General features: G+C 44.5%; 1 protein-coding gene and 1 non-coding gene across 9 annotated transcripts in view; both read right to left on the bottom strand.

Moving 5' to 3' along the window:
- Window positions 1–25,938, bottom strand: part of ARMC9 (armadillo repeat containing 9) — a 178,616-nt gene that overhangs the window by 20,405 nt on the left and 132,273 nt on the right. For 5 of the 8 annotated variants that reach the window (XM_027516141.1, XM_027516110.1, XM_027516115.1 and 2 more), the window contains 2 exons: window positions 18,891–18,995; window positions 4,633–4,748 (listed from right to left, as the gene is read on the bottom strand). In XM_027516141.1, the coding sequence (XP_027371942.1) occupies window positions 4,633–4,748; window positions 18,891–18,995 (221 nt within the window). Of the gene's footprint in view, window positions 1–4,632; window positions 4,749–16,474; window positions 17,021–18,890; window positions 18,996–25,938 lie in introns of those variants that run through there. The other 3 variants (XM_027516147.1, XM_027516155.1, XM_027516133.1) reach the window with 3 other exon arrangements.
- LOC113881977 lies at window positions 23,234–23,340 on the bottom strand. The gene has a single exon (XR_003508240.1). It is a non-coding gene; the product is annotated as a U6 spliceosomal RNA (small nuclear RNA).

The raw sequence follows: 25,938 nt of genomic DNA, 5'->3' as shown, positions 1-25,938 counted from the left end.
AGAGCCAGGAGAAGGGGTGGCTGGGCACCCTGGGGTAGGATCCTGGCTCTGTGTCTGGGAGTATTAACTCCGTTCTCTGAAGCAGGGGGCTCAGAAGACAGGGGTGTTCACCTGAGAGGTACTGATCTGGGGGTGATGTGGGGACACACGTAGCTCTGGGGGCAAGAGTGGGCTGGAGTGGGAGATTTGGGTGTGAGCAGCGTGTAATGGAAACCAGAGGACCAGCAGGATGGGATGGGGACCTCAACACAGGACGGGGCCTGCACAACAGTGTTTTAGGAGGAAGAGGGCGGAGAATTGGGGGACCAGCACACAGTGGCCACAGGGCAGAAGTTCGAAAGCTCCCAGGAGGGTGGTCAGCAGGGTCTAGGAGGTCATGGGTGTGACTGTGGCAGCGTTAACTTGAGGAAGTCACTGCCAGACCATGTGGGTTTCAAAGAAAGGAGGATGGCCCAGGGAAGTAGCCAGAGGGCCAGAAGGGAAGGGAGCCCAGGAGACACGGAGCCTGGGGACAGGCCTTGGGGAGGGGGTCGGGAGGCGACGTCAGATGCAGGGTGATGGAGAGTCCTGCATTGCACAGGGGCAACTGTAGTTGTTATTTTCAACCTTTCTTTTCTTGATTTTAAAACCAGCATTTATCACGAGAAATCAGGAAAACATAGAAAACAGATTGCCCTGTCCTCCCAATACCTAGACACGACTCCTATTAACATTTGATATCTTCTTTTATTTTGGTATCTTCTTTTAAAAGAGCAAATATACTCCTAAAAAAAACACAAACAAAAAACCAAACTCAAAACTTAGGATTGCTATATTTGGCCAGCAGGTTAGATCCACACTGTTTCATAATTTGCTTTTTCACTTAGTAGCGTCTTGTGAGGCTCTTCCCATTTATTAAATATTCTTCTAAAATGTTATTCTCAATACATTTTGTGTGGATAATAATTTAACCAGCCTCCTTCTTTGGGCATTTAGTAAAACAGTAACTCCTGTTGTGTGCATGTATGTATCTGATTATCTCAGTGTAAAACCCTAGGAATGGGATTACTGACTGCTAAAGTACTAGTGTCTGGAATGCGTGTAATGCATATTGTCACTAAGACTCTTGCTTTATCTACACATCTGGCATCACTAGGTTATCAGAGGACACTGGTTGGAAATGGAGACTCATGTAATCTTTTTAAAGAGGCAATCTGAAGATCCTGAGTTTTACCCTTGTGCTGCCTGCCTGAGGGGAACCCCTATGCTCTGCCATCACCTACTTACCAAATTACGAATTAATTACGAGCACTGTCTCTCTTCCCTACTAGGTAGCTTGCTCTGTGTGCTCCTGAGGGCAGGGACCACATTGTTTATTTTTGCACCTCTAGCAACTTTCCTAAAGGAAATCAGTCCTGAATATTCATTGAAAGGACTGATGCTGAAGCTGAAACTCTTTAATACTTTGGCCACTTGATGTGAAGAACTGACTCATTTGAAAAGACCCTGATGCTGGGAAAAATTGAAGGCGGGAAGAGAAGGGGATGACAGAGGATGGGATGGTTGGATGGCATCACCGACTCAATGGACATGAGTTTGAGTAAGCTCTGGGAGTTGGTGATGGACAGGGAAGCCGGGTGTACTGCAGTCCATGGGGTTGAAAAGAGTCAAGACACAACTAAGCAACTGAACTGAACTGGGCAATTGGCACACAGAAGTGTTATAAATGTTCGTTAAATTGGCCTAACGGATGGAGTTGGTTATGGGGCAACGGCTTCGTTAGAATCAGAAGGTTCAGGGACTTCCCTGGTGGTCCAGTGGTTAGGACTCCACCCTTCCAATGCAGGGGGTACAGGTTCGACTCCTGGTCGGGGAATTTCAGGAAAATGAAGGGCTCTCATTCCTTGCAGGGAACACTTCAACAAGTCAGGGGAACACCATGTGTGCTCCCCAGGCAGGGAAGAATGTCCTCTTTTTCCTCTCTATAAGGTAGAACATTTGACCCAATTCACTGTGCCCATTGGTTGGATCTTGTATTTATTAGATTATCTTTGCCCTCCTTCCTGATTAAATATGCATAGGTTATTGTTGCCTCTCTGTAAAGCCAGGGTTTTAGTAACTTAAAAAAATTTTTTTAAATGATAATTCAGTGTCCTCTTTCCCATTTCAAACAAGATGAATTTTATTAGTTCCTCTTACTTCTTCCATTCAAAAAGATATTATATTTATAAACTGGATCTACTCATAGTTGATACTTGGCTATGGTCTGAATCAAAAGGTCGAGTACAAAACTTCTTAGATATAAATGATATTTGGGGGACAATTAGGGAATATTTATATGCTCATATTTTTAAATTAATGTTAACTTTTTAGGGTGTGACTATATGGTTAAAAATTATGGGCTTCCCTGGTAGCTCAGCTGGTAAAGAATCCACCTGCAATGCAGGAGACCCTGGTTTGATTCATGAGTTGGGAAGATCTCCTGGAGAAGGGAATGGCTACCCACTCCAATATTCTAGCCTGGAGAATTCCATGGACTGTATAGTCCATGGGGTCACCAAGAGTCAGACACGACTGATTGACATTCACTTTCATGTGGTTAAATAAAAGGATATTCTTATTCTTTGGAGATGTGGGCTGAAACTATGCCACCTGCTTTCAACTCAGCAAAAAGAAAATGTGTATGTGTGTAAATTATATTTTATGCACAGAACGAGACCAAGAGAGTGAGTAAGCAAGAGAGCACATTTATTGCAGAATGCTAACAGCTGGAAGCTCTTTATTGTTAATAATTCTTTCAACTTTTCTGTAGGTTAAAAAATATTGGTTGTAGGTTAAAGAGAAAAACGCATATTAGTTTAGACATTAATAATGAAAAATAAAAGCCCTGAAATATGAAGCACATGGTAACTAGTTGTGAAGTCAAATCAAACAGATCTCAGCACTGATCCATAGCATGGGCCCTGAAACATTCACAGGTCAGGTCCTGGACGGGCAGTCAAACTCCCCGGGTCTGGGTGCAGGGTCTCTGGCGTCCCTCAGCATTCATGCACCCAGATCTAACAGGGCAGGTGCTTCTGCATTCTGTCTGCTGCTGTAGCCCTGGTGCCTGGTTGTTTGTTACAAATGCCTATAAAGCAAACCTGGAAACAAGCAAACTGCTCGGCTATAGGGGATAATGAAGCAAAATATATCATATTCATTTGAAATATTTTAGGGCCAATAATTCAAAGAGAGTGAAAAAGTTGGCTTAAAGTTCAACATTCAGAAAACAAAGATCATGGCATCCAGTCCCATCACTTCATGGCAAATAGATGGGGAAACAGTGGAAACAGTGGCTTGACTTTATTTTTCTGGGCTCCAAAATCACTGCAGATGGTGATTGCAGCCATGAAATTAAAAGATGCTTACTCCTTGGAAGGAAAGTTATGACCAACCTAGACAGCATATTAAAAAGCAGAGACATTATTTTGTCAACAAAGGTCCATCTAGTCAAGGCTATGGTTTGTCCTGTGGTCATGTATGGATGTGAGAGTTGGACTATAAAGAAAGCTGAGTGCTGAAGAATTGATGCTTTTGAACTGTGGTGTTGGAGAAGACTCTTGAGAGTCCCTTGGACTGCAAGGAGATCCAACCAGTCCATCCTAAAGGACATCAGTCCTGAACATTCATTGGAAGGACTGATGCTGAAGCTGAAACTCCAATACTTTGGCCACCTGATGCAAAGAGCTGACTCACTGGAAAAGACCCTGATGCTGGGAAAGATTGAAGGTGGGAGGAGAAGGGGACGACAGAGGATGAGATGGTTGGATGGCGTCACTGACTCAATGGACATGGGTTTGGGTGGACTCCGGGAGTTGGTGATGGACAAGGAGTCTTGGTGTGCTGCAGTCCACGGGGTCGCGAAAGTCAGACAGGACTGAGCGACTGAACTGAACGGCCAATAATTGTTGCATGAACAAACGTAGGTTTTTGCCTGCTCTCCATAGCCCCCTTTATGTGCACCTGTTTATCTCCAGTGTTCTCTCTAGAAAGGTGAAGAGGTCACCCAGACCTCTGAAGAGGCCCAAGCTGGACTGCCTGGCCTAAGGCTCCCCAAGAGTCCACAGGGGTCTGGTCCTCGGGTTCTCAGGGAGACCAGAGGCTTTGGGTAACCAGACTAGATTTGTTTATATAAACAGGGTTGGAGCAAGGCTATCGAGAATGAATACAGGCTTGGCAGCCAAAACTGCATATAGTTCTTTTAAAAAATCATCTAGAAAAAAAGGCTGGTGGCATTTTAAACTGTGACACTCCTTCCCAACAAAGGGCCTGGTACTGCAGTGAGAGGCTGCAGAAAAGACTGAGAGTCCTCTCTGGGTAGACATCTTGCCCCTTTCTGGTCCTTTCCTTCAGAATCAACACTGGCCAACACAAGGCTTCTCCTAGATAAAGGCTGTAAGTGCCTTGGAGACCCTGAGAAACATGGGGGGGAAGAGGGAGACTTGACCTCTGTCCTTTCAAAAAATCCCCCAAAGATGAATAATAAAGAGAGAAATGCTTTATAGTATGAACATTTTATTTTGACTTCTTAAATACATACATCTTTCACTGCAGTTCATCAAAACAAAGCTTAGGAAAAATAAATCCCTGCCTCCTTTAGCCCGGACTTACGCTGGGTACCCGGTCCTGTGGCCGCCGGGGGTGACAGGCCGGCGCAGGGGCTCCGGGCCACCCCACTGCACGCCAGCTGTCCCCCTCCGCCTCGCCTTCCCCGTGTTGGTCATGATCTGGTGGAAGCAAAGAGGAAACAGGGCTGGAGAGGTCATCTGGCTGAGAGCAGACCACACATTCTAACTCACTGTATTTAATACATTCATCTATAGGAATAAGAGACTTTGAAATAAGTAAGGAAGGGTCATGACACAGATTATTCAGATAAACAGAAAATGTCAGGAAAAATCCCTTTAACTTGCATATTATACCATCTAGCAGTATAAATTGAAAAAAAATCAAACCATGGAAAAAGTGGAAGAAAAGAGTTGAATATAGTAACTTATCGCATCTCTGCAGTATACTGACTTTTGAAAGTGAGAAGGAAAAAAAAAAAGATGGACAGATTTGGTTTCATAAAAAGTTAACATTTCCATATATACAGTATTTGAATGATAAACCAAATTAACAGGTAAAACAATGAAGAAATACTTGCAGCACAGTTAACAGATTAAAGGTTAAGATTTTCATTAGATAAAGAATTCTTATAAATCAGTTAAGTAAAACACCATACAGATAATAGGGCAAAGATTTTGAACAGCCAAGTCACAAAATAAAGAGTATCACCAGTCAAGAGAAGAAAAAAATCATCAACTTTCCAAGTAACTAGAAACTACAACTTTACAAAAACCCGTATCATTCTTAAATCATTAAATGAGTGACAATTAAAGAACTGACCCCATCTGCTTCTGGCAACAGTTTAAGATGGCAGTGGCGTGGAAATGAGAGACAGTGCTTTTGCAAAGTAATCTGGCATTTTATATCAAGAGTCACTGAAATGTTCATACCCTTGGGTGTTAAACTCTGGAGTGTTAGTTGCTCAGTCATGTCTGACTCTTTGTGATCTCACGGACTGTAGCCTGCCAGGGCTCTCTCTCCATGGTATTCTCCAGGCAAGAATACCGGAGTGGGTTGCCATTCCCTTCTCCAGGGGAGCTTCCGGACCCAGGGATTGAACCTGGGTCTCCTGCATTGCAGGCAGATTCTTTACTGTCTGAGCCACCAAGAAAGCCCCTAGAGGAGGACTCCAAAATATGGAAGTTGTTAAATAAAGCTGTTTGTTACAAAATCACTGTAGAGTAAAACTGCAACAATCTGTCTAGTAATAGGGTAGCAATGAAGGAAAATATGGCATATTCATTTGAAATATTATATGGCCATTTACAAGGATAAAGACTAGGTTATGAAGAAAAATGTTTATTTAAAACATTGTAAGTCAGGTTATAACATGGTGCATAAATGATGCTTTCCATTTATGCTAAAAGTACACAAAAGACTGGAAGGAAAGGAACACTAATGCTTATAGTGGCCACATAGGACAGTGAACCAAGAATCATTTTTTTCTATTTTCTGTAACATAGCTATGTTAGTAATTAAGAAAATTTGTTTAAAAAAGAAATCACTTTTTTGGTGAAATCTGAATGAAGTCTGTGGACTGTGCCGACATCGACCCCCTATATGCTACAGTTGCCACTGGGATGCTGGGTGAAGGGTGTCTGGCACTTCTCTACTACTGTTTCAACTTCCTGTGAATCTATAATTACTTACAAATAAAATGTAAAAAAAAAAAATCAGAAGGATTTCCCTGGTGGTCCAGTGGCTAAGACTCTGTGCTCCCAATGCAGGGGGTCTGGGTTCAATCCCCGGTCAGGGAGCTAGACCCTACATGACACAACTAGGAGCTCATATGCGGCAACTTAAGATCCCATGTGCTACAACTGAGACCCAGCGTGGGCGAAGAAACAAATAATTATTTTTTAAAACTCAGAAAATATATGAATGGGAGTTACATCTTTGATTTCTTGATTTTTACTTGAAAGTTATTTGGGTTTATCTGTATTTGAGGTTCAGTTCAGTTCAGTTCAGTCGCTCAGTGGTGTCCAGCTCTTTGCGACCAAATGGACTGCAGCACATCAGGCCTCCCGGCCCATCACCAGCTCCCAGAGTTTACTCAAACTCATATCCATTGAGTCGGAGATGCCATCCAACCATCTCATCCTCTGTCATCTCCTTCTCCTCCCGCCTTCAATCTTTCCCAGCATCAGGGTCTTTTCCAATGAGTCAGCTCTTTGCATGAGGTGGCCAAAGTATTGGAGTTTCACCTTCAACATCAGTCCTTCCAGTGAATTTTCAGGACTGATTTCCTTCAAGATGGACTGGTTGGATCTCCTTGCAGTCCAAGGGACTCTCAAGAGTCTTCTCCAACACCACAGTTCAAAAGCATCAATTCTTTAGTGCTCAGCTTTCTTTGTATTTTTTTTATATTTGAGGTAGGAAGAAGAAAAAAGGGCCAGTTTCTAGTGGGAGGGAATCACCAGGTCTCAGCTGTGCTGTGGGGACAGCCAGCAGCTGGAGGGGCGGGCAGGGTAGGGTGGTGAGGGGTGGGGGAGGGGGGAGGGGAGAAAGGCAGGGGAGAGGAGATGGGAGGCCTCCACTCTTGTGGAGGAAACGATGGGCCATAAGCTTCCCAAGTAAGAACTAGTGCAGCTTCATCTCCCTTGTCCTGTGAAATACGCAAAAGAAGGCTATCCTACCTGCCATCACTAACACTGCCCTCCTCTGTCTGCTGTTCCTCCCATCTCCCTTCTGACCCGCTGTCCCCATCGTCAGGGCAGGTTCCTTAAGTCCAATATTCAGTGGTACCTTAGGATCCCCTGGGCCTTCTCTTTCCCCCTCCCTTATGCCTGGGTCCTTCCACAGGAGCTAGGAGAGGGAGGCTAGGGCTTAAGCGCTGGAAAAGGGAGATGGCGAGTGTGTGGGTTGCGCACCCCATGCCTCCTCCCTGCTCCAATGTCCTTCCCAGGTCACCCTTCCAACTCCTTCCTCAGGAGAGAGAATACAGCACATACTTGTGTTTCAGCCTTTGGAAACCCCACCCCCCCACCATACCATCTCCCTAAAACTCCACAGGCCTAAGAAATCACCTAAGATGGGTGGTATTTGTCCTCTCCAGTGGATGAGGAAGGGGCTTCCCAGGAGGCACTACTGGTAAAGACCCCGCCTGCCAATGCAGGAGACATAAGAGATACAAGTTCCAGCCATGCGCTGGGAAGATCCCCTGGAGGAGGGCATGGCAACCCACTCCAGTATTCTTGCCTGGAGAATCCCATGGACAGGAGAGCCTTGTGGGCTACAGTCTGTAGAGCTGAAAAGAGTCAGACATGACTGAAGCGACTTAGCATGCGCACACCCATGCACTGGATGAGGAAACTGGGTCAGTCTGTGGGCAGAATCCGGTGTCATCACAAGGCCTCAGGAAGGGTCCCTGGTGAAGAGGGTTGGTATGAGGGCCCAGCAGTCATTCTGGTGCTGGGTGTCTCAGAGGTGCTGGGTGTCTCAGAGGAGCCCAGAGGGTTTGTTTCCTGTTTACCTCATAACCCCCTGTGCTTGTGCGGAGCTCCAGGGCCCTCTCTGGGTGCCTCGGCTGCAAAGGAGCCTTTTGGAGATGGAGAGGTCTTAAAGCATATCTGTCTATACTGAGTTCCACAGAAATGCTTCAGGAGCTGCTGGGAGAGAAGGGAAAGGGTTCCCAACAACCACCCTCCCCATTACAGAACTCAGCATTCATCTGGGTTACACACGGAGATGCTGTCTGAAAAAGCATTCTGCTACAACAACAACAAAAAGAGCATATTTAACCACACACACAAAAACCCCCAAAAATGCAGCATGTGATTTAGCTGAATGTAATTTATTGTCAATCCTAAAGGAAATCAACTCTGAATATTCACTGGAAGGGCTGATGCTGAAGCTCCAATACTTTGGCCACCTGATTTGAAGAGCCAACTCACTGGAAAAGACCCTCATGCTGGGAAAGATTGAAGGCAAAAAAAGGGCAGCAGAGGATGAGATGGTTGGATGGTATTGCCGATTCAATGGACAGGAGTTTGAGCAAACTCCAGGAGATAGTGAAGGAGAAGGAAGCCTGGTGTGCTGCAATCCATGGGGTCACAAAGAGTTGGACATGACTGAGTGACTGAATAACAACAACAATTTGTTCTGTAGCAAACGATGGTCAACACATATCAATTTAGGTAAATTTCCCAATACTAGTTTTTGAGTATTGGTGAAATCACTTAAAGCAATTATGGTATGTTATAAACAGTATGCATTTTTGTAAGAAAATACAGGCACACAATACATCTGTCTATCTATACACACAGAGAAAGTCCTGGAAGCTGAAGGAGACACTGCTAGCTGTCCACTCAATACTCATTCTTTCTTGACCAACAGCCCTCTGATTTTATTGGCCCAAAAATGCGTCTACTTAAAAACACCTTTCCAGACCCCCTTGCAGCTAGGGGCCAGGGGACCCAGCTCTGACCAGTAAGCAGTAAATGGAAGTCTTCAGATGGAGCTTTGGAACCCTAGCAATGTGTTCAAACAGTCACATGTTTTTGTAAAATTTGCAAAAGTAGCAAGTTTTAATTGCAGTCACTTAAGAGTGCTGTTTCTTTCTACTCCAACTTCTGTTGTTATACCTCCCCACACGGTGTTAGAACGGCCAAAGACAATTTGGAACTTAGCTAAGGGGACACTGAACCCAGGTGACATACAATTTGGGCTTAATGAGAAATATCATTCTCAGTCGCTGCTGTGCCTAGCCAAACGATGGTGAGCTGTCCTGGTGTAGAAGTGACTACAAGGAATTCCCCAGGTCATCAGAGTATTTATGAAGAGTCAGTGCACAAGGAAACTTGAAATGTCCCTAGTCTTCCATTTTCAGAAGTTTGAGGAAGGTTTTCTCAAATTTAATAGAAATACTAAAAATTTACACAGCATTACCAAAAACTAAATGTGAAGTCGAGAGAAAAATTTCTAATCTCTCAATAATAATAAAACTTTTCTTTCACTGTAGAAAATATTACAAACTCCTCACATATGTAGAAGCAATCAAAGAGTATAAAACAAAAAATATCCAGAAAGAAAACTATGAAGCATGTGTGGAGTCCTGCCCCAAGGCCACAGGTGCAAGGCCTCACACAAAGGCCTCAGAAGTGCAGCTCAGAACCCAGGTCCCCTCTGAAGCTGACTGAGCCCCTTTGTAACCACTGCCAAAAGCCCTGGTGGGGGCTTCCTTCACCAGCAGGCTTCCTGACCCCAAATTAGGCAAAGATGCCCACCCCGGTAGTCACCCTACAGTGCCTTAACCGAGCACCTAATGCCAACCTTCCAGCAGGAATTTTCTTTGTTTTGAGGCTATAAAAGTTGACTACTAACCCTCGAAAACTGTCAACTCTCCCTGGTCTGTCAGGAGGTTGGTCCACTGTGCTCGCAGTGCCCACATTATCTCTGCTCTTTGTTCTTAATAAAATCACTCCCTTCTGAAATGCTCTGTGTCTGGAAATTCTTTTCCAACCCATGCGGATTACCTCAACAGCATGTGGCAAGCCACTAGTTAATAAAACATTTTTCTGATGTTGGTACCTGTCATTTTTTTTCTCCTTTACCTACTTAAAAAAAATGAACTACAGCTGATTTACAATGTTGTGTTATTTTCAGGTACACAGTAAAGGGATTCAGTTACATGTATATCTATTCCTTTTTAGATTCTTTTCCATTAGAGATTATTATAAGATACTGAGTCTAGTTCCCTGTGCCATATGGTAAGTCCTTGTTGATTATCGATTCATCAGTTCTTAAAATTTGAATTTGTGATTTATTTCTCTAATTTTCACTCTGGACACTCGCTTTAATACCTAAACTTTATATTCTGTTGTTTTACAGAAGGCCTCCACAACCCTGTGACTGGAGGGCCCACAAAACCTGGATGCTCCCTTCTTCCTGATAGTCTGGGTGAAGGAAGGCGAAAGATGAGCCTTGGGTCTGGTAAGGCTGGATTCCTGGCTCTTTGCAGTTGAACTCAATTGCAACTGACAAAGGAAAGATAAGACACAGAGATAAATGGAAGGAGAACAGAGGGAGCGGTGGTTGTCGCTGGGCGGACAGAATTATTACGGTGGCTGTTTACGCTGTGTTTACTTTTGGCTTTTCAGTAATAAGTACGTACTTCATTTGTAATCAGAAAAAGGAATCCCAGAAACAAACTGAAAAAGAAAAAGGACTTGGAATCTTTGGGGGTTGGGGATCTTCCCCCTGCTCATTTGGTTGTGTTTTCACAGAACATGGATTTTAAGTTAGTTCCAACTGACTTTTCAACCACAGGGTGAGGCAGAGCACAAATAACGGATGGAAATGTGAGTAGAAAGCACCCCCAGGGACTTCCCTGGTGCTTCAGTGGCTAAGACTCGGCACTCCCAATGCAGAGGGCCTGGGTTCGATCTCTGGTCAGGGAACTAGATCCCATGTGCCGCAACTAAAGATCCTGCATACTGCAACTAATAGCCGGCACAGCCAAACAAATAAATACTCACAAGATAAAACAAAAACCCAGAGCGAAGACAAATTTGAAAAAAAGAAAAAAAAACTTGGAAACTACAGCCCTTCCTTTCCTGGTTTTGGTTTTGACTGAGTAAGACAGGGTCAGCTGCAGGCGCCCCAGCTTCTGTCCTGTCTCTGGGGGACTGGGCCCTGCCCCTTGGCAAGTTGCACCCACTTCCCGTGCAGAGGCCCATTCACCTGGAGGTCTGCACACGTGGTAGTGAGTTTCATGGCGCAGACTCTGGCTGCAGAAGCACAGAGGGGTGTAATAAAGATGCAGATTCCCAGGGCCAGGGCCACACTCTCAGTCTCTCTGGGGGTGGGGCCAGGACTCCTGCTTTAGCCAGCTAAGAGAACTCTGGAAAACTAAATGAACTTGGGGGAATAAGAAAGTATGGAAAGTGAGAAATTAGCATTGACAACAGGCATCCCCCCCGAAAACTGAGCCTATGCTTAAAAATTGTTGCTGTCGCTTCAATTTCAAGAAAAGCTATGACAAACCTAGACAGCATATTAAAAAGCAGAGACTTCACTTTGCCAGCAAAGGTTCATCTAGTCAAAGCTACGCTTTTTCCAGCAGTTATGTACAGATGTGAGAGTTGGACCATAAAGAAGGTTGAGTGCCAGAACTGATGCTTTCAAACTATGGTGATTCTCTCAGAAGACTCTTGAGAGTCCCTCAGACAGCAAGGAAATTAAACCAGTCAATCCTAAAGGAAATCAATCCTGAATATTCATTGGAAGGACTGATGCTGAAGCTGAAGCTCCAATACTTTGGCCACCTGATGTGAAGAGCCAACTCACTGAAAAAGCCCCTGATGCTGGCAAAGACTGAGGGCAGGAGGAGAAGGGGATGACAGAGGATGAGATGGTTGGATGGCATCATCGACTCAATGGACATGAGTTTGAGAAAGCTTCGGGAGATGGGGAAGGACAGGGAAGCCTGGCGTGCTGCAGTCCATGCGGTCTCAAAGAGTCTGACATTGACATGGCTTAGTGACCGAATAACAACAGCATTAGACCATAAAGTAACTTTGAGGAATCTCCACGGAAGATTTGGGAGAATGGCACTGAAACACGTAAAATATCATGTATGAAACGAGATGCCAGTCCAGGTTCGATGCACGATACTGGATGCTTGGGGCTAGTGCACTGGGACGACCCAGAGGGATGGTATGGGGAGGGAGGAGGGAGGAGGGTTCAGGATGGGGAACACATGTATACCTGTGGTGGATTCATTTTGATATTTGGCATAACTAATACAATTATGTAAAGTTTAAAAATAAAATAAAAAAATAAAAAAAATAAAGTAACTTTGAATATTTCATACAGTCAGAGACTCTAAACTTTCAAACACAGTTCACTGGAAAATCAACAGCTCTCCCAGAAGACAGCACAGCTTAGCGGTAAAGAGCGAGCAGGCTCAAATAACACTTGACCATGTTCCTCAACCTTTCTCAGTCTCAGCTTCATCATCTATAACATGCAATGTGAGCAGAATTCACCCCATTGTTGGTTTGGAAGATTATATAAATGCAATCAGACGTGTGAAGCAGTCAGCACGGGACTTGGCACAGGACGCATGCCCAACTAGTTTAAGACACACCTATGACTGTTAAAAGTAACTGAACAATAAATTTAAACTTCAAAATAAAAACAAAAAAACTGAGATTCTTTGAAAAATACCTATAGCCCTTTAACCAAGGTATTGAAGATATTTAAAATTAGGGCACTTTTTTTAGGAAGCATTAAGTGGCATGGTATGGATAATTCTGAATTCAGTTCAGTTCAGTCGCTCAGACTCTTTGCGACTCCATGAATCGCAGCACGCCAGGCCTCCCTGTCCATCATCAACTCCCAGAGTTCACTCAGACTCACGTCCATCGAGTCAGTGATGCCATCCAGCCATCTCATCCTCTCTCGTCCCCTTCTTCTCCTGCCCCCAATCACCTCCAGCATCAGAGTCTTTTCCAATGAGTCAACTCTTCACATGAGGTGGCCAAAGTACTTGAGTTTCAGCTTTAGCATCATTCCTTCCAAAGAACATCCAGGACTGATCTCCTTCAGAATGGACTGGTTGGATCTCCTTGCAGTCCAAGGGACTCTCAAGAGTCTTCTCCAACACCAAAGTTCAAAAGCATCAATTCTTCAGCGCTCAGCTTTCTTCACATTCCAATTCTCACATCCATACATGACCACTGGAAAAACCTTAGCCTTGACTAGACGGACCTTTGTTGGCAAAGTAATGTCTCTGCTTTTCAATATGCTATCTAGATTGGTCATAACTTTCCTGCCAAGGAATAAGCGTCTTTTAATTGCATGGCTGCAGTCACCATCTGCAGTGATTTTGGAGCCCCCCAAAATTAAGTCTGACACTGTCTCCCCTGTTTCCCCATCTATTTCCCATGAAGTGATGGGACCAGATGCCATGATCTTTGTTTTCTGAATGTTGAGCTTTAAGCCAACTTTTTCACTCTCCACCTTCACTTTCATCAAGAGGCTTTTTAGTTCCTCTTCACTTTCTGCCATAAGGGTGGTGTCATCTGCATATCTGAAGTTATTGATATTTCTCCCGGCAATCTTGATTCCAGCTTGTGCTTCTTCCAGCCCAGCGTTTCCCATGATGTACTCTGCATATAAGTTAAGTAAGCAGGGTGACAATATACAGCCTTGTCGTACTCCTTTTCCTATTTGGAACCAGTCTGTTGTTCCATGTCCAGTTCTAACTGTTGCTTCCTGACCTGCATACAGGTTTCTCAAGAGGCAGGTCAGGTGGTCTGGTATTCCCATCTCTTTCAGAATTTTCCACAGTTTATTGTGATCCACACAGTCAAAGGCTTTGGCATAGTCAATAAAGCAGAAATAGATGCTTTTCTGGAACTCTCTTGCCTTTTCGATGATCCAGCAGATGTTGGCAATTTAATCTCTTGTTCCTTTGCCTTTTCTAAAACCAGCTTGAACATCTGGAAGTTCATGGTTCACGTATTGCTGAAGCCTGGCTTGGAGAATTTTGAGCATTATTTTGCTAGCGTGTGAGATGAGTGCAACTGTGCGGTTGTTTGAGCATTCTTTGGCATTGCTTTTCTTTGGGACTGGAATGAAAACTGAGCTTTTCCAGTCCTGTGGCCACTGCTGAGTTTTCCAAATTTGCTGGCATATTGAGAGCAGCACTTTCACAGCATCATCTTTCAGGATTTGAAATAGCTCTACTGGAATTCCGTCACCTCCACTAACTTTGTTGGTAGTGATGCTTTCTAAGGCCCACTTGACTTCACATTCCAGGATGTCTGGCTCTATGTGAGTGATCACACCATCGTGATTATCTTGGTCATGAAGATCTTTTTGTATAGTTCTTCTGTGTATTCCTGCCACCTCTTTTTAATATCTTCTGCTTCTGTTAGGTCCATACCATTTCTGTCCTTTACTGAGCCCATCTTCGTATGAAATGTTCCCTTGGTATCTCTAATTTTCTTGAAGAGATCTCTAGTCTTTCCCATTCTTAATTCTGAATTAAGAATTATTAATTAAGACTTATTTAATTAAGACTCATTTGGCATAGTACGGATGATTTTTAAAAATTTAGACATCACCAAGCACACAGAAGTTGGCAAGTCATTAATCTTGCCCTGCTACTGAAGAAGAAACATAAAAGGGTGCTGTTCTTCACCAGAATTATGAGTAAAGGATATATTTGACGTGACCACTGCTATTCTCAGGGACTCTCTGAGCTCCCTGTGGTCGTCAGTATTTTCATGGCCCCCAGGCTCTGCCCCGCTCAGTGCTGTCTGCTTATCCTTGAGGGGGTGCAGACAGGCAGCGAGTGTGGCCTTGTAGGGTTCAGGGGAGCCCATCAGTGCTCAGAAGGGGAGGAGCCATGAGTCCAGGAATCCTAGGAAAGGGCTCCCTTTCACTCTCAGAACATCTGAGAGGGGGGGTACCCTCGTACTCCATCCTCACCTTCAACATAGATAGCAATTTTTCAGTCACTGGTGTGTACAATAACCACTCCTGAGATTATGGTAAGGGGATCTGGGATGGGGCCTAGATTCTACGTGAACCCACACTCAATGGTCTGAGAAGCCCTGGGCCAGCCACACAGGACGAGAACCATCAACTCCCTGATCATTCCTCCTTGTTATCTCCAGCCCTCATCAACAGCACAGATTTATCTGCTGTGTCCTCTTTTATAAACTTCTGGAAGAAAACAGCTTGTCAGACTTTTCTAGGATTCTGTGGAATGTTCAGCAAATGACTCAGGTTCAATAAAATTTTTTTGAATACAGTTTTCAAAAAAATCAACATTTTTCTACTGATCTTGATAGATCGCCCTGGCCCATCAGAATGGGAGGTACAAGTTGTGATTTGGGGGAACATTCCCTACGGAAATGCAGCTCCCATCTCTGGCACGACCCCATGGACTGTATCTTAGATTATCCTCAGTCCAGTGACAAGTGTCATTATAAGAGACAGAGAGAACATAGGGACTTCCCTGGTGGTCCAGGGGCTATGACTTCGTGCTCCCAATGCAGGGAGCCTGGGTTCGATCCCTGCTTAGGGAACTAGATCCCACATGCCGCAACTAAAAAAAAGATTCCAAGTGCTACAACTAAGACCCAGCACAGGCAAATAAATTTTTTTTTTTTTTTTAAGAGAGGGAACATAAAGAGAAGAGGAGAAGGTTATTGGAGATGGAGGCACAGTATGGAAGTTCACAGCCACAAATCAAGGAGGGCCTGCAGCCGCCAGAAGCTGCAAGAGCCAGAAAGGTTGTGGGACAACTTAATTTTGGATTTCTGGCCTCCAGAACTGGGAGAGAACACATTTCTGTTATTTGAAGCCACCCAGTACAAATACACTGGGGCTTCCCGTCTCTGTACTGAGTTCTTTCTGTACTTCATTCTTACCACTCACATTGCCACTGAAAAGAGACTGACACCGATGAGATAAACAAGCATGCGTGCAACTTTTCTAAATATTTCCTTCTGGTAAAAAGGACAGTACCTATGCATTAAGGAGATTAGAACTACAGACTGTGGTAGTGACACCATTTCTGGATGCCATTAAGTCGGGCCACTGGCTGATTTCAAAACTCTGTCCCTTTTGCGTCTTGCCAACCTGCATGATCCAGCTGGGAGTCACAGCATGTTCGGGGTCTTGTTTTTGTTGTTGCTGTTAAAAATCTTCAGTTAACAAGTTAACATCTTCAAGTTAACATCTCAGCCACGGCATTTCATTGTGCAGAGGTGCTAAAAGCTATTAGGGAAGGGGCCATGGTGGGGTTTCCGTCTGAACATCCCTGCTTGTGTGCTGGGAAGACCCAGCATCTGAGGGCTGTGTTCTCAACAGCTCCGCCACCACCCTCCAGAGAAGCCCCACTGGTGTGCCTTCTGCTTTTCTCACCATCTTGCTTTTCAACATGCACATCCTCTCCAATGCAGCTCCGTCCTTCCTGACAAACCCAGCGTCCTCCCAGATGTCAGGGCTCAACGACTTCCATCAACAGTTCAGAACCCGGGTGCCTCACTCCCCGCCCTTCTCGAGCACCTCCCCGCTTGACCTGTCTGCGGTCAGTTAGGGTCCTTTGATCCCTGAGTCATTCTGAGGGGTAGTGGTGCTTGTCCGTGAGTGGGGGCCAGTGGTCACCCAGCCTCCTACGTCATCTCCCTTCTTTCATCCACTCTTGCCCCTCTATGTTCTATTCTTCACAAAGCAGCCGAGTGAAAACAGAAGTTAATGTAGTAAAACATGAATCAAACTGAGTCACTCCCCTGCTCTGCGCCCTCCGACAACCTCCCAGCTCATCCAGGGTAAACTCCAAAACCCTTACCAACAATGCCCTCATGCCCAGCCCTTGGCTGTCCTCCAAACTCAAGTTCTGCCAGCATACACTGGCTCCAGCCGGGAACCCCTGGAAATTCCAAGAACAATGAGGTGATCAGAGAGACCAGTGCCCAGAGAGAGGTGATGAGGGCCTGGGTGGGGCAGCAAGGGGAATGGACAGGCTTTCTGCTTCCGCCTGCCCCTGTGAAAGCTCACGCACCTGCACCCACCATCTTTTTCCTTCCCAAGTCACTGTCTCTGCTTCAGTTGTTGAGAGCCTGGCTCCCAGCTCTAACGCTGACCTGCCCAATCTGAGAAGACTTCAGGGTCCATGTAACTGACCCAGTCAACCACCAGCATCAGAATTTCAGGAGTCCCTTTAAAAGCCTTCACTCCCATGTGCTCAGCTGTCCGTCACGGGGCTTCAGTCTGAACTGGCCTCAATCTTTGCATCTGCTCCTCCTTTCAGATCTTAGCTTTGAGCACCCACTGCTCACCCGTGCACTCTCAGATTGAGGTTCCGTGACACTGCCATCCTCTCCCTGCCAATCGGTAGCTCCCCCGACTCACACCTTCCCCGTGGGTCCCACAGCAGCAGAGTCTTTGGGGAGCTCAGATCATGGCCCCTCACAAACGTGTGACTCCACAGGCCTCTCAAAGCTTTGAGTGACTACTCAACCCATCTGGAAAGATCTCTCCCTCCTGTTTTCCATGGCACTGTTGTCTCCTGGTTCTCCTCAAGCCTCTCTGACTGTTCACCTTTCTGTCCATCTCAGGGGCCACCTTTTGTCTTCCCTTAATCCCAACATGCTGGTGGGCCCTCTGTATTCAGCACCGCCTCCCTCCCTGTCCAGCCTCTGCCTCAGTGGGTGACTTCATCTGGTCTGATGGTTTTGGCCATCCCCTGTGTGCTCGTCCGTCTAGTCAAAGTTATGGTTTTTCCAGTAGTCATGTATGGATATGAGAGCTGGACTATATAAAGAAAGCTGAGTGCCAAAGAATTGATGCTTTTGAACTGTGGTATTGGAAAAGACTCTTAAGAGTCCCTTGGACTGCAAGGAGATCAAACCAGTCAATCCTAAAGGAAATCAGTCTTGAATACTCATTGGAAGGACTGATGCTGAAGCTGAAACTCTAATACTTTGGCCACCTGATGTGAAGAACTGACTCCGTGGGAAATCCCCTGATGAAGGCAGGAGGAGAAGGGGACGATAGAGGATGAGATGGTTGGATGGCATCACCGGCTCGATGGACATGACTTTGAGCAAGCTCCGGGAGTTGGTGATGGACAGGGAAGCCTGGCGTGCTGCAATCCATGGGGTGGACCGCAAAGAGCCGGACATGACTGAGCGACTGAACTGAACTGAACTGTGTGCTGATGACTGACAAACCTGCAGCAGCCGTCCCTTCTCATAGATAAGCCACAAAAAGCCCAGGAATCTAGATGGGTAAATGACTGCTCCTAAGGATGGGCATGGGCTTCCCAGTTGGTGCTAGTGGTAAGAACCTGCCTGCCAATGCAGGAGACACAGATTTGATCCCTGGGCTGGGAAGATCCCCTGAAGGAGAGCATAGCAAGAATGCCTGGAGAGTCCCATGGACAGGTGGGCTACAGTCCATAGGGTCGCAAAGAGCTGGACACGACTGAAGCGACTTAGGATGCATGCACACACACAAGGACGAGCATACCTTTAGACACTGCGAAGGCTCTAGAGTGTGCCTTTTAGCTATATTCTAACCGCCTTCTGTTTGCCAGCGGGTCTGTTTAGGATAGTAACTAGGGCCTCTGTGCCCTTTAGGGGCCCTGGAAGCAAGTTGGCCACGATGGAACTTCTCATAAACATAGTATCATAATAGATCAAGCCAAATCCTCGTGTGTTACTGTAAACACTAAGTCCATCAACGGCCCATCTCTCTTTTCTATTATGGGGTCCTCACTCCCTTCACATGGTACTTACTCCCAAGTACTCCGTGGTCAGAAGCTTCTCCCCTGAGAGCTCTCCAAGCTGGGGCTGGATCAGTTCATCCTTGTCCAGATCGGCTTCCATAGTGTCATGGTCCTCCTGTTTCAAAGGAGACATGAAGTGAGAGCTCTGACCCCTCTGGCAAGTCCCCAGAGGGTGGCTCTCTGAGCGGCCACCTGTCATGAAATGGGAAGGCCTTGGGTTGGCATTTCAAGGGTCTCAAGGGCAGAACGCCCTCTGCTCATGACCTCCATGAAGATGAAAAGGAAAATGCCAACCCACCTCTTTAAGATGTCTCGTGTCTAATGACCACTTCCACAGCCACAGGTGGGAACGGATTCAACAAGATGCTATTGAACGGTTTCTCCTAGCTACAGTTCTCAGAATGTTTTTCTCTGTGAGGTCAAGACCGTGTGAACCAGCCGGCCTACAAATAACTATTAAGCCCCTCCATATGCACAGGCCTTACAGGGGATACAAAACTGTATACTGTAGGCTTGTTCTTCTCATGAAGTTTACAGTCTCTAAGTGAAAAAACTCAATAAAAAGATAAGAGTTGTTCTGCTTCCGAGAAGAAGGAATGGACATGTTTTCCCTTGTTGCTCCCTCTAAGCAAAACCAAAAATACTGGACATTATGTACCAAATAAACCTAGGAGACTCTGAAAGGTGGCGAGGAGGAGGCAGACTGGCTGGCTGTTCTGGAACACAAGGAATGAAAGGTGGTGAGTTCCCGGCTTTACTTTTTGCCTTAGAGATTCTAGACTTGGCGTTGAAAAAGGCAGCAACCCAGAAATGAGAATGGGAAGACAAACGCTTGCCCTCTCTAGCCAAAGAACCAGCAAAGGGGGGTGCCCAGTGTGATGGGACTTTTAGACACTAAGCAGACACCGGAGCAAACGCTGCCACCCCTCCTGCCCAACCAACCCCCAAGCTCACCAGCAAAGGAGCCGAGACTTCTGCCCTCGCCTGGCTGTGATATCACTGTGTGGGGGGGTGATATCAGAGAAGGACAAGTAGGGAGGGGGAGTTCCAACCCTGCTGGGCGGTAATGAGCCACCCCCACATCCCAGCACCAGGGAGAGGAGAGACCCGGTGGAGAGCCTGGACTTCCACCCCAACTCGGCGGTAATGGGATGTCCCGTCCTCCAGCTGGGGATGGGGTCAGAGGAGCCCTGGTGAGACTCAAGATGTCCACCACTGTCTTGTTTCTCCATGCTCCTGCGGTGTCGGGGGGCCGTGTGGGGAGCAGTAACGCGCCGTTCCTATGGCAGAAGCCTCGTAGGGATGGAGAACTCCCACCCCCATTCTGCACTAACGAGGAGTCTCCTCCCCGCTCCCCCTCCACTGGGTCTCCACAGGGACCAGGGGCAGAATCTGGACTTTTACGCACTTCTAACAGTAATGAAGAGGAGCCCCTGCTCCCCTGCCAGAGCAGCGTCAGAAGAAGCCAGATAAAACAGAAGATTTACATAAGACAAAAGTTTCATCACATAGTATCCAAAATATTGGGGTTTAAATAAAAAAATCACTCATCATACCAGACATCAGAGTGTTCTCAAACTTAATTAAGAGAAAAACGATAGATGCCAATATCAGGATACAGAGATGTTAGAATTCTCTGAAAAAATTTTAAAGGATCCATCATAAAAATGCTTCAGTGAGCAGTCACAAGCACTTTGGAAACAAATGAAAGAAACCAAGTCTTGGGGCTTCCCTGGTGGTCCAGTGGCCAACGCTCCGAGCTCCCATTGCAGGGCACCTGGGTTTGAACTGCGTCCCACATGCTGCAGCTAAAAAGATCCTGAACGCCGCAATAAAGACCGAAGATCCCATGTGCTGCTACTAAGACTCAGCGCAGCCAAATAAATAAATAAATATAAAGATTAAAACAACAATTTAAAAAAACCCAGCACGTCTCAAGAACATAGAAAAGGAAGAACGAAGTAAACCCGGGGCAAGCAAAATGAAGGCAAGAATAGAGAGAAGAGCAGAAATCAATGAAAAGGAAAACAGAAAAACAAGAGAAAATTGGTGAAACTAAAAGCTGGCTCTGAAAAGATGAATATAATTGTCAAAACTCTAGTGAGACTGACAAAGGAAAAGAGACGTAAGTTACTGATATCAGGTATGAAATAGAAGCTATCACTACAGACCTGCAGACATCAAAAGGGGTGGGAGGGAGGTTCAAGAGAAGGGGGTATGTATATTTATGGCTGATTCACACTGTTGTATGGCAGAAACCAACACAACATTGTAAAGCAATTATCCTCCAATTAAAAATAAATTTTAAAAAAGGATAATAGGGACTACTATGAGCAACTGTATATAAATTTGACAATTTAGATAAGAAACACAAATTATTACACTCTCATAACCCGAGTAATCCTATAACTATTAAGAAAATTGAATTCATAATTTTAGAATCTCCCCCAAAGAAATCTCCAGGCCCACATGGTTTCACTGGAGAATTCTATCAAACTTTTGAAAAAAAAAAGTAACATCACTTCATGGCAAATAGATGGGGAAACAATGGAAAGAGTGACAGGTTTTATTTTTATTTTTTAAACTTAATTATTTTAATTGGAAGCTAATTACAATATTGTAGTGGTTTTTGCCATGCATTGACATGAATCAGCCATGGGTGTACATGTGTTCCCCATTCTGAACCCCCCTCCCATCCCATCCCTCAGGGTCATCCCAGTGCACCAGCCCTGAGCACCAGCCCTGAGCACCGTCTCATGCATGGAACCTGGGCTGGTGATCTGTTTCACATATGATAATATACATGTTTCAATGCTATTCTCTCAAATCATCCCACCCTTGCCTTCTCCCACAGAGTCCAAAAGACTGTTCTTTACATCTGTGTTTCTTTTGCTGTCTTGTATATAGGGTCATTGTTACCATCTTTCTCAATTCCATATATATGCATTAGTATACTGTATTGGTGTTTTTCTTTCTGATTTACTTCACTGTGTATAGTAGATTTCAGTTTCATCCACCTCATTAGAACTGATTCAAATGTATTCTTTTTAATGGCTGAGTAATATTCCATTGTGTATATGTACCAACAGCTTTCTTTTTTTTTTTTAATTTAATTTTATTTTTAAACTTTACATAATTGTATTAGTTTTGCCAAATATCAAAATGAATCCACCACAGGTATACATGTGTTCCCCATCCTGAACCCTCCTCCCTCCTCCCTCCCCATACCATCCCTCTGGGTCGTCCCAGTGCACTAGCCCCAAGCATCCAGTATTGTGCATCGAACCTGGACTGGCAACTCGTTTCTTATATGATATTTTACATGTTTCAATGTCATTCTCCCAAATCTTCCCACCCTCTCCCTCTCCCACAGAGTCCATAAGACTGTTCTATACATCAGTGTCTCTTTTGCTGTCTTGTACACCGGGTTATTGTTACCATCTTTCTAAATTCCATATATATGCGTTAGTATACTGTATTGGTGTTTTTCCTTCTGGCTTACTTCACTCTGTATAATAGGCTCCAGTTTCATCCACCTCATTAGAACTGATTCAAATGTATTCTTTTTAATGGCTGAGTAATACTCCATTGTGTGTATGTACCATAGCTTTCTTATCCATTCATCTGCTGATGGACATCTAGGTTGCTTCCATGTCCTGGCTATTATAAACAGTGCTGTGATGAACATTGGGGTACATGTGTCTCTTTCAATTCTGGTTTCCTCAATGTGTATGCCCAGCAGTGGGATTGCTGGATCATAAGGCAGTTCTATTTCCAGTTTTTTAAGGAATCTCCACACTGTTCTCAAGAGTGGCTGTACTAGTTTGCATTCCCACTAACAGTGTAAGAGGGTTCCTTTTTCTCCACACCCTCTCCAGCATTTATTGTTTGTAGACTTTGATGGCAGCCATTTTGACTGGCGTGAGATGGTACCTCATTGTGGTTTTGATTTGCATTTCTCTGATAATGAGTGATGTTGAGTATCTTTTCATGTGTTTGTTAGCCATCTGTATGTCTTCTTTGGAGAAATGTTTGTTTAGTTCTTTGGGCCATTTTTTGATTGGGTCGTTTATTTTTCTGGAATTGAGCTGCAGGAGCTGCTTGTATATTTTAGAGATTAATTCTTTGTCAGTTGTTTCCTTTGCTATTATTTTCTCCCATTCTGAAGGCTGTCTTTTCACCTTGCTTACAGTTTCCTTCACTGTGCAAAAGCTTTTAAGTTTAATTAGGTCCGATTTGTTTATTTTTGCTTTTATTTCCATTACTCTGGGAGGTGGGTCATAGAGGATCCTGCTGTGATTTATGTCAGAGAGTGTTTTGCCTATTTTTTCCTCTAGGAGTTTAATAGTTTCTAAAAATATGGAACACTTCACGAATTTGCATGTCATCTTTGTGCAGGGGCCATGCTAATCTTCTCTGTGTCATTCCAATTTTAGCATATGTGCTGCCGAAGTGAGGACGACAGATTTTATTTTCTTGGGGTCCAAATCACTGCAGGTGGTGACTGCAGCCATGAAATTAAAAGATGCTTGCTCCTTGGAAGAAAAGCTATGACCAACCTAGAGAGTATATTAAAAAGCAGAGACATTACTTTGCCAACAAAGGTCCATCTAGTCAAAGCTATGGTTTTTCCAATAGTCATGTATGGATGTGAGAGTTGGACTACAAAGAAAGTTGAGCGCTGAAGAATTGATGCTTTTGAACTGTGGTGTTGGGGAAGACTCTTGAGAGTCCCTTGGACTGCAAGGAGATCAAACCAGTCAATCCTAAAAAAAATCAGTCCTAAATATTCATTGGAAGGACTGATGCTGAATCTGAAACTCCAATATTTTGGCCACCTAATGCAAATAACTGACTCCGTGGAAAAGACCCTGATGCTGGGAAAGATTGAGGGCAGGAGGAGAAGGGGACAACAGAGGATGAGATGATTGGATTGCATCACTGACTGGATGGACATGAGTTTGAGCAAGCTCTGGGAGTTGGTGATAGACAGGGAAGCCTGGCATGCTACAGTCCATGGCATCGCAAAGAGTCAGACAGGACTGAGCGACTGAACTGAACAGACCATCAATTCTACACAATGTTCTCCAGAAAATAGAAGAGGAAGAAATATTTCCTAATTCATTTTATGAAGCTAGCATTACCCTGGTACCAAAACTAGACAATGATAGTATCTTCATAAAAAGAAGTGTGTGGATGTATGCTCAGTCATGTCCAACTCTTTGTGACTCTGTGGACTGTAGTCTGCCAGGCTCCTCTCTGTCCATGGGATTTTCTAGGCAAGGATACTTGAGTGGGTTGCCATTTCCTTCTCCATGGGATCTTCCCAACACAGGGATCGAATTTGCAACCCCTGTGCCTCCTGCATTGGTAGGTAGATTCTTTACCACTTGAGCCACCTGGGAAGAAATACTTGGGTATAAATCTAACCAAATACATATAGGACTTGTATGCTGAGAACTACAAAACACTAATGAAAGAAATCAAAAAAGTTTAAATAAATGGAAAGACAAATCTTATTCATGAATTAGAAACCCAACATAGAACTTCCCTGGTGGTCCAGTGATTTAAGAATCCGCCTTGCAATGCAGGGGATGCAGGTTTGATCCCTGGTTTGGGAACTAAGATCCTACATGTGGAGGAGCAACTAAGCCCATGCCTGGCAACTACAGAGCCCAAGCGCTCTGGGACCTACACGCCACAGCTACAGAGTTCGTATGCATGACGCAACAAAGATCCCATCTGCTGCAGCTAAGAACTAACACAGCCAAATAAATAAATACATATTGAAAAAAGAAACCCAACACAGTTAAAATGTCAATTCTCCCCAAGTTGATATCTAAGTTTCATGTAGTTTCTATAAAAATCCCAGCAGGATTTTTCTGTAGATGGACCCAAGACTATTCTAAGATTTATATGGAAGGACAAAGGAAGTCAAATAGCTAAGATAATTTTGAAAAAGAAGAATAAGGGAGAGGAATCAGTCTCCGATGTTTCTGTAGATGGACCCAAGACTATTCTAAGATTTATATGGAAGGACAAAGGAAGTCAAATAGCTAAGATAATTTTGAAAAAGAAGAATAAGGGAGAGGAATCAGTCTCCGATGTTTCTGTAGATGGACCCAAGACTATTCTAAGATTTATATGGAAGGACAAAGGAAGTCAAATAGCTAAGATAATTTTGAAAAAGAAGAATAAGGGAGAGGAATCAGTCTCCTAGATTTCAGGACATTATTGTTGACAAAGAACACTGCCTGCCATTTCAGTAAACGAAGGATGTGTATGTACCTAGTTACTAAGCTTGATTTAACTCCTGTGAGCCCATGGACTGTAGCCCACCAGGCTCCTTTGTCCATGGGATTTCCCAGGCAAGAATACTGGAGTGGGTTGTCATTTCCTTCTCCAGGGGATCTTCTTGACCCAGGGATTGAACCCATGGCTCCAGCCGCATCTTCTGCATTGCAGGTGGATTCTTGACTACTGAGTCACCGGGGAAGCCATCAGTACTCATAGAGCTATCAGCCAGTGCAGCTGGTTCTACATAGTTAAGATGACTATCACAGGAGTAATTTCAATGAGTCCAGACACTTGCATCTTCCCAGACACAGAAAAGCACTAAAATCATTAACTTGAGATGTCTAGTAAAACTCCTCCCTTATCTCTTTGGAACAATTCTTCAGAGCTGTCTGAGAGGCTGTCTCCCAGGCTATAGTCCTCAGTAAGGTCCCAAATAAAACATAACTCTTAACATTTAGGCTGTGCATTTTTTTTCCAGTTGACATGATGCATGTACTACAATTACGATTGATAATCTTGATATTGGCAGAGAGAGAGACATACAGATCAACTGGACAGAACAGAGAACTTCAAAACAGACCTACACAAATATGTCCAACTGATTTTTGACAAAGATGCAAAAGTAACTCAACAGAGGAAGGACAATCTTTTCAATAAGGAGTGCTGGAGCAACTGGATATGCACAGGGAAAAAAATGAACCTTACACTAATTCTCACACCTTATAATATAACAAAATAACTCCAAATGCACCATGGACTTA

The sequence above is a fragment of the Bos indicus x Bos taurus genome, chromosome 2, assembly GCF_003369695.1.
Source record: "Bos indicus x Bos taurus breed Angus x Brahman F1 hybrid chromosome 2, Bos_hybrid_MaternalHap_v2.0, whole genome shotgun sequence".
Taxonomy (NCBI): Eukaryota; Metazoa; Chordata; class Mammalia; order Artiodactyla; family Bovidae; genus Bos; species Bos indicus x Bos taurus.
The sequence above is the reverse complement of the archived record's forward strand: the minus strand, read 5'-3'. Positions and strand labels throughout refer to the sequence as shown.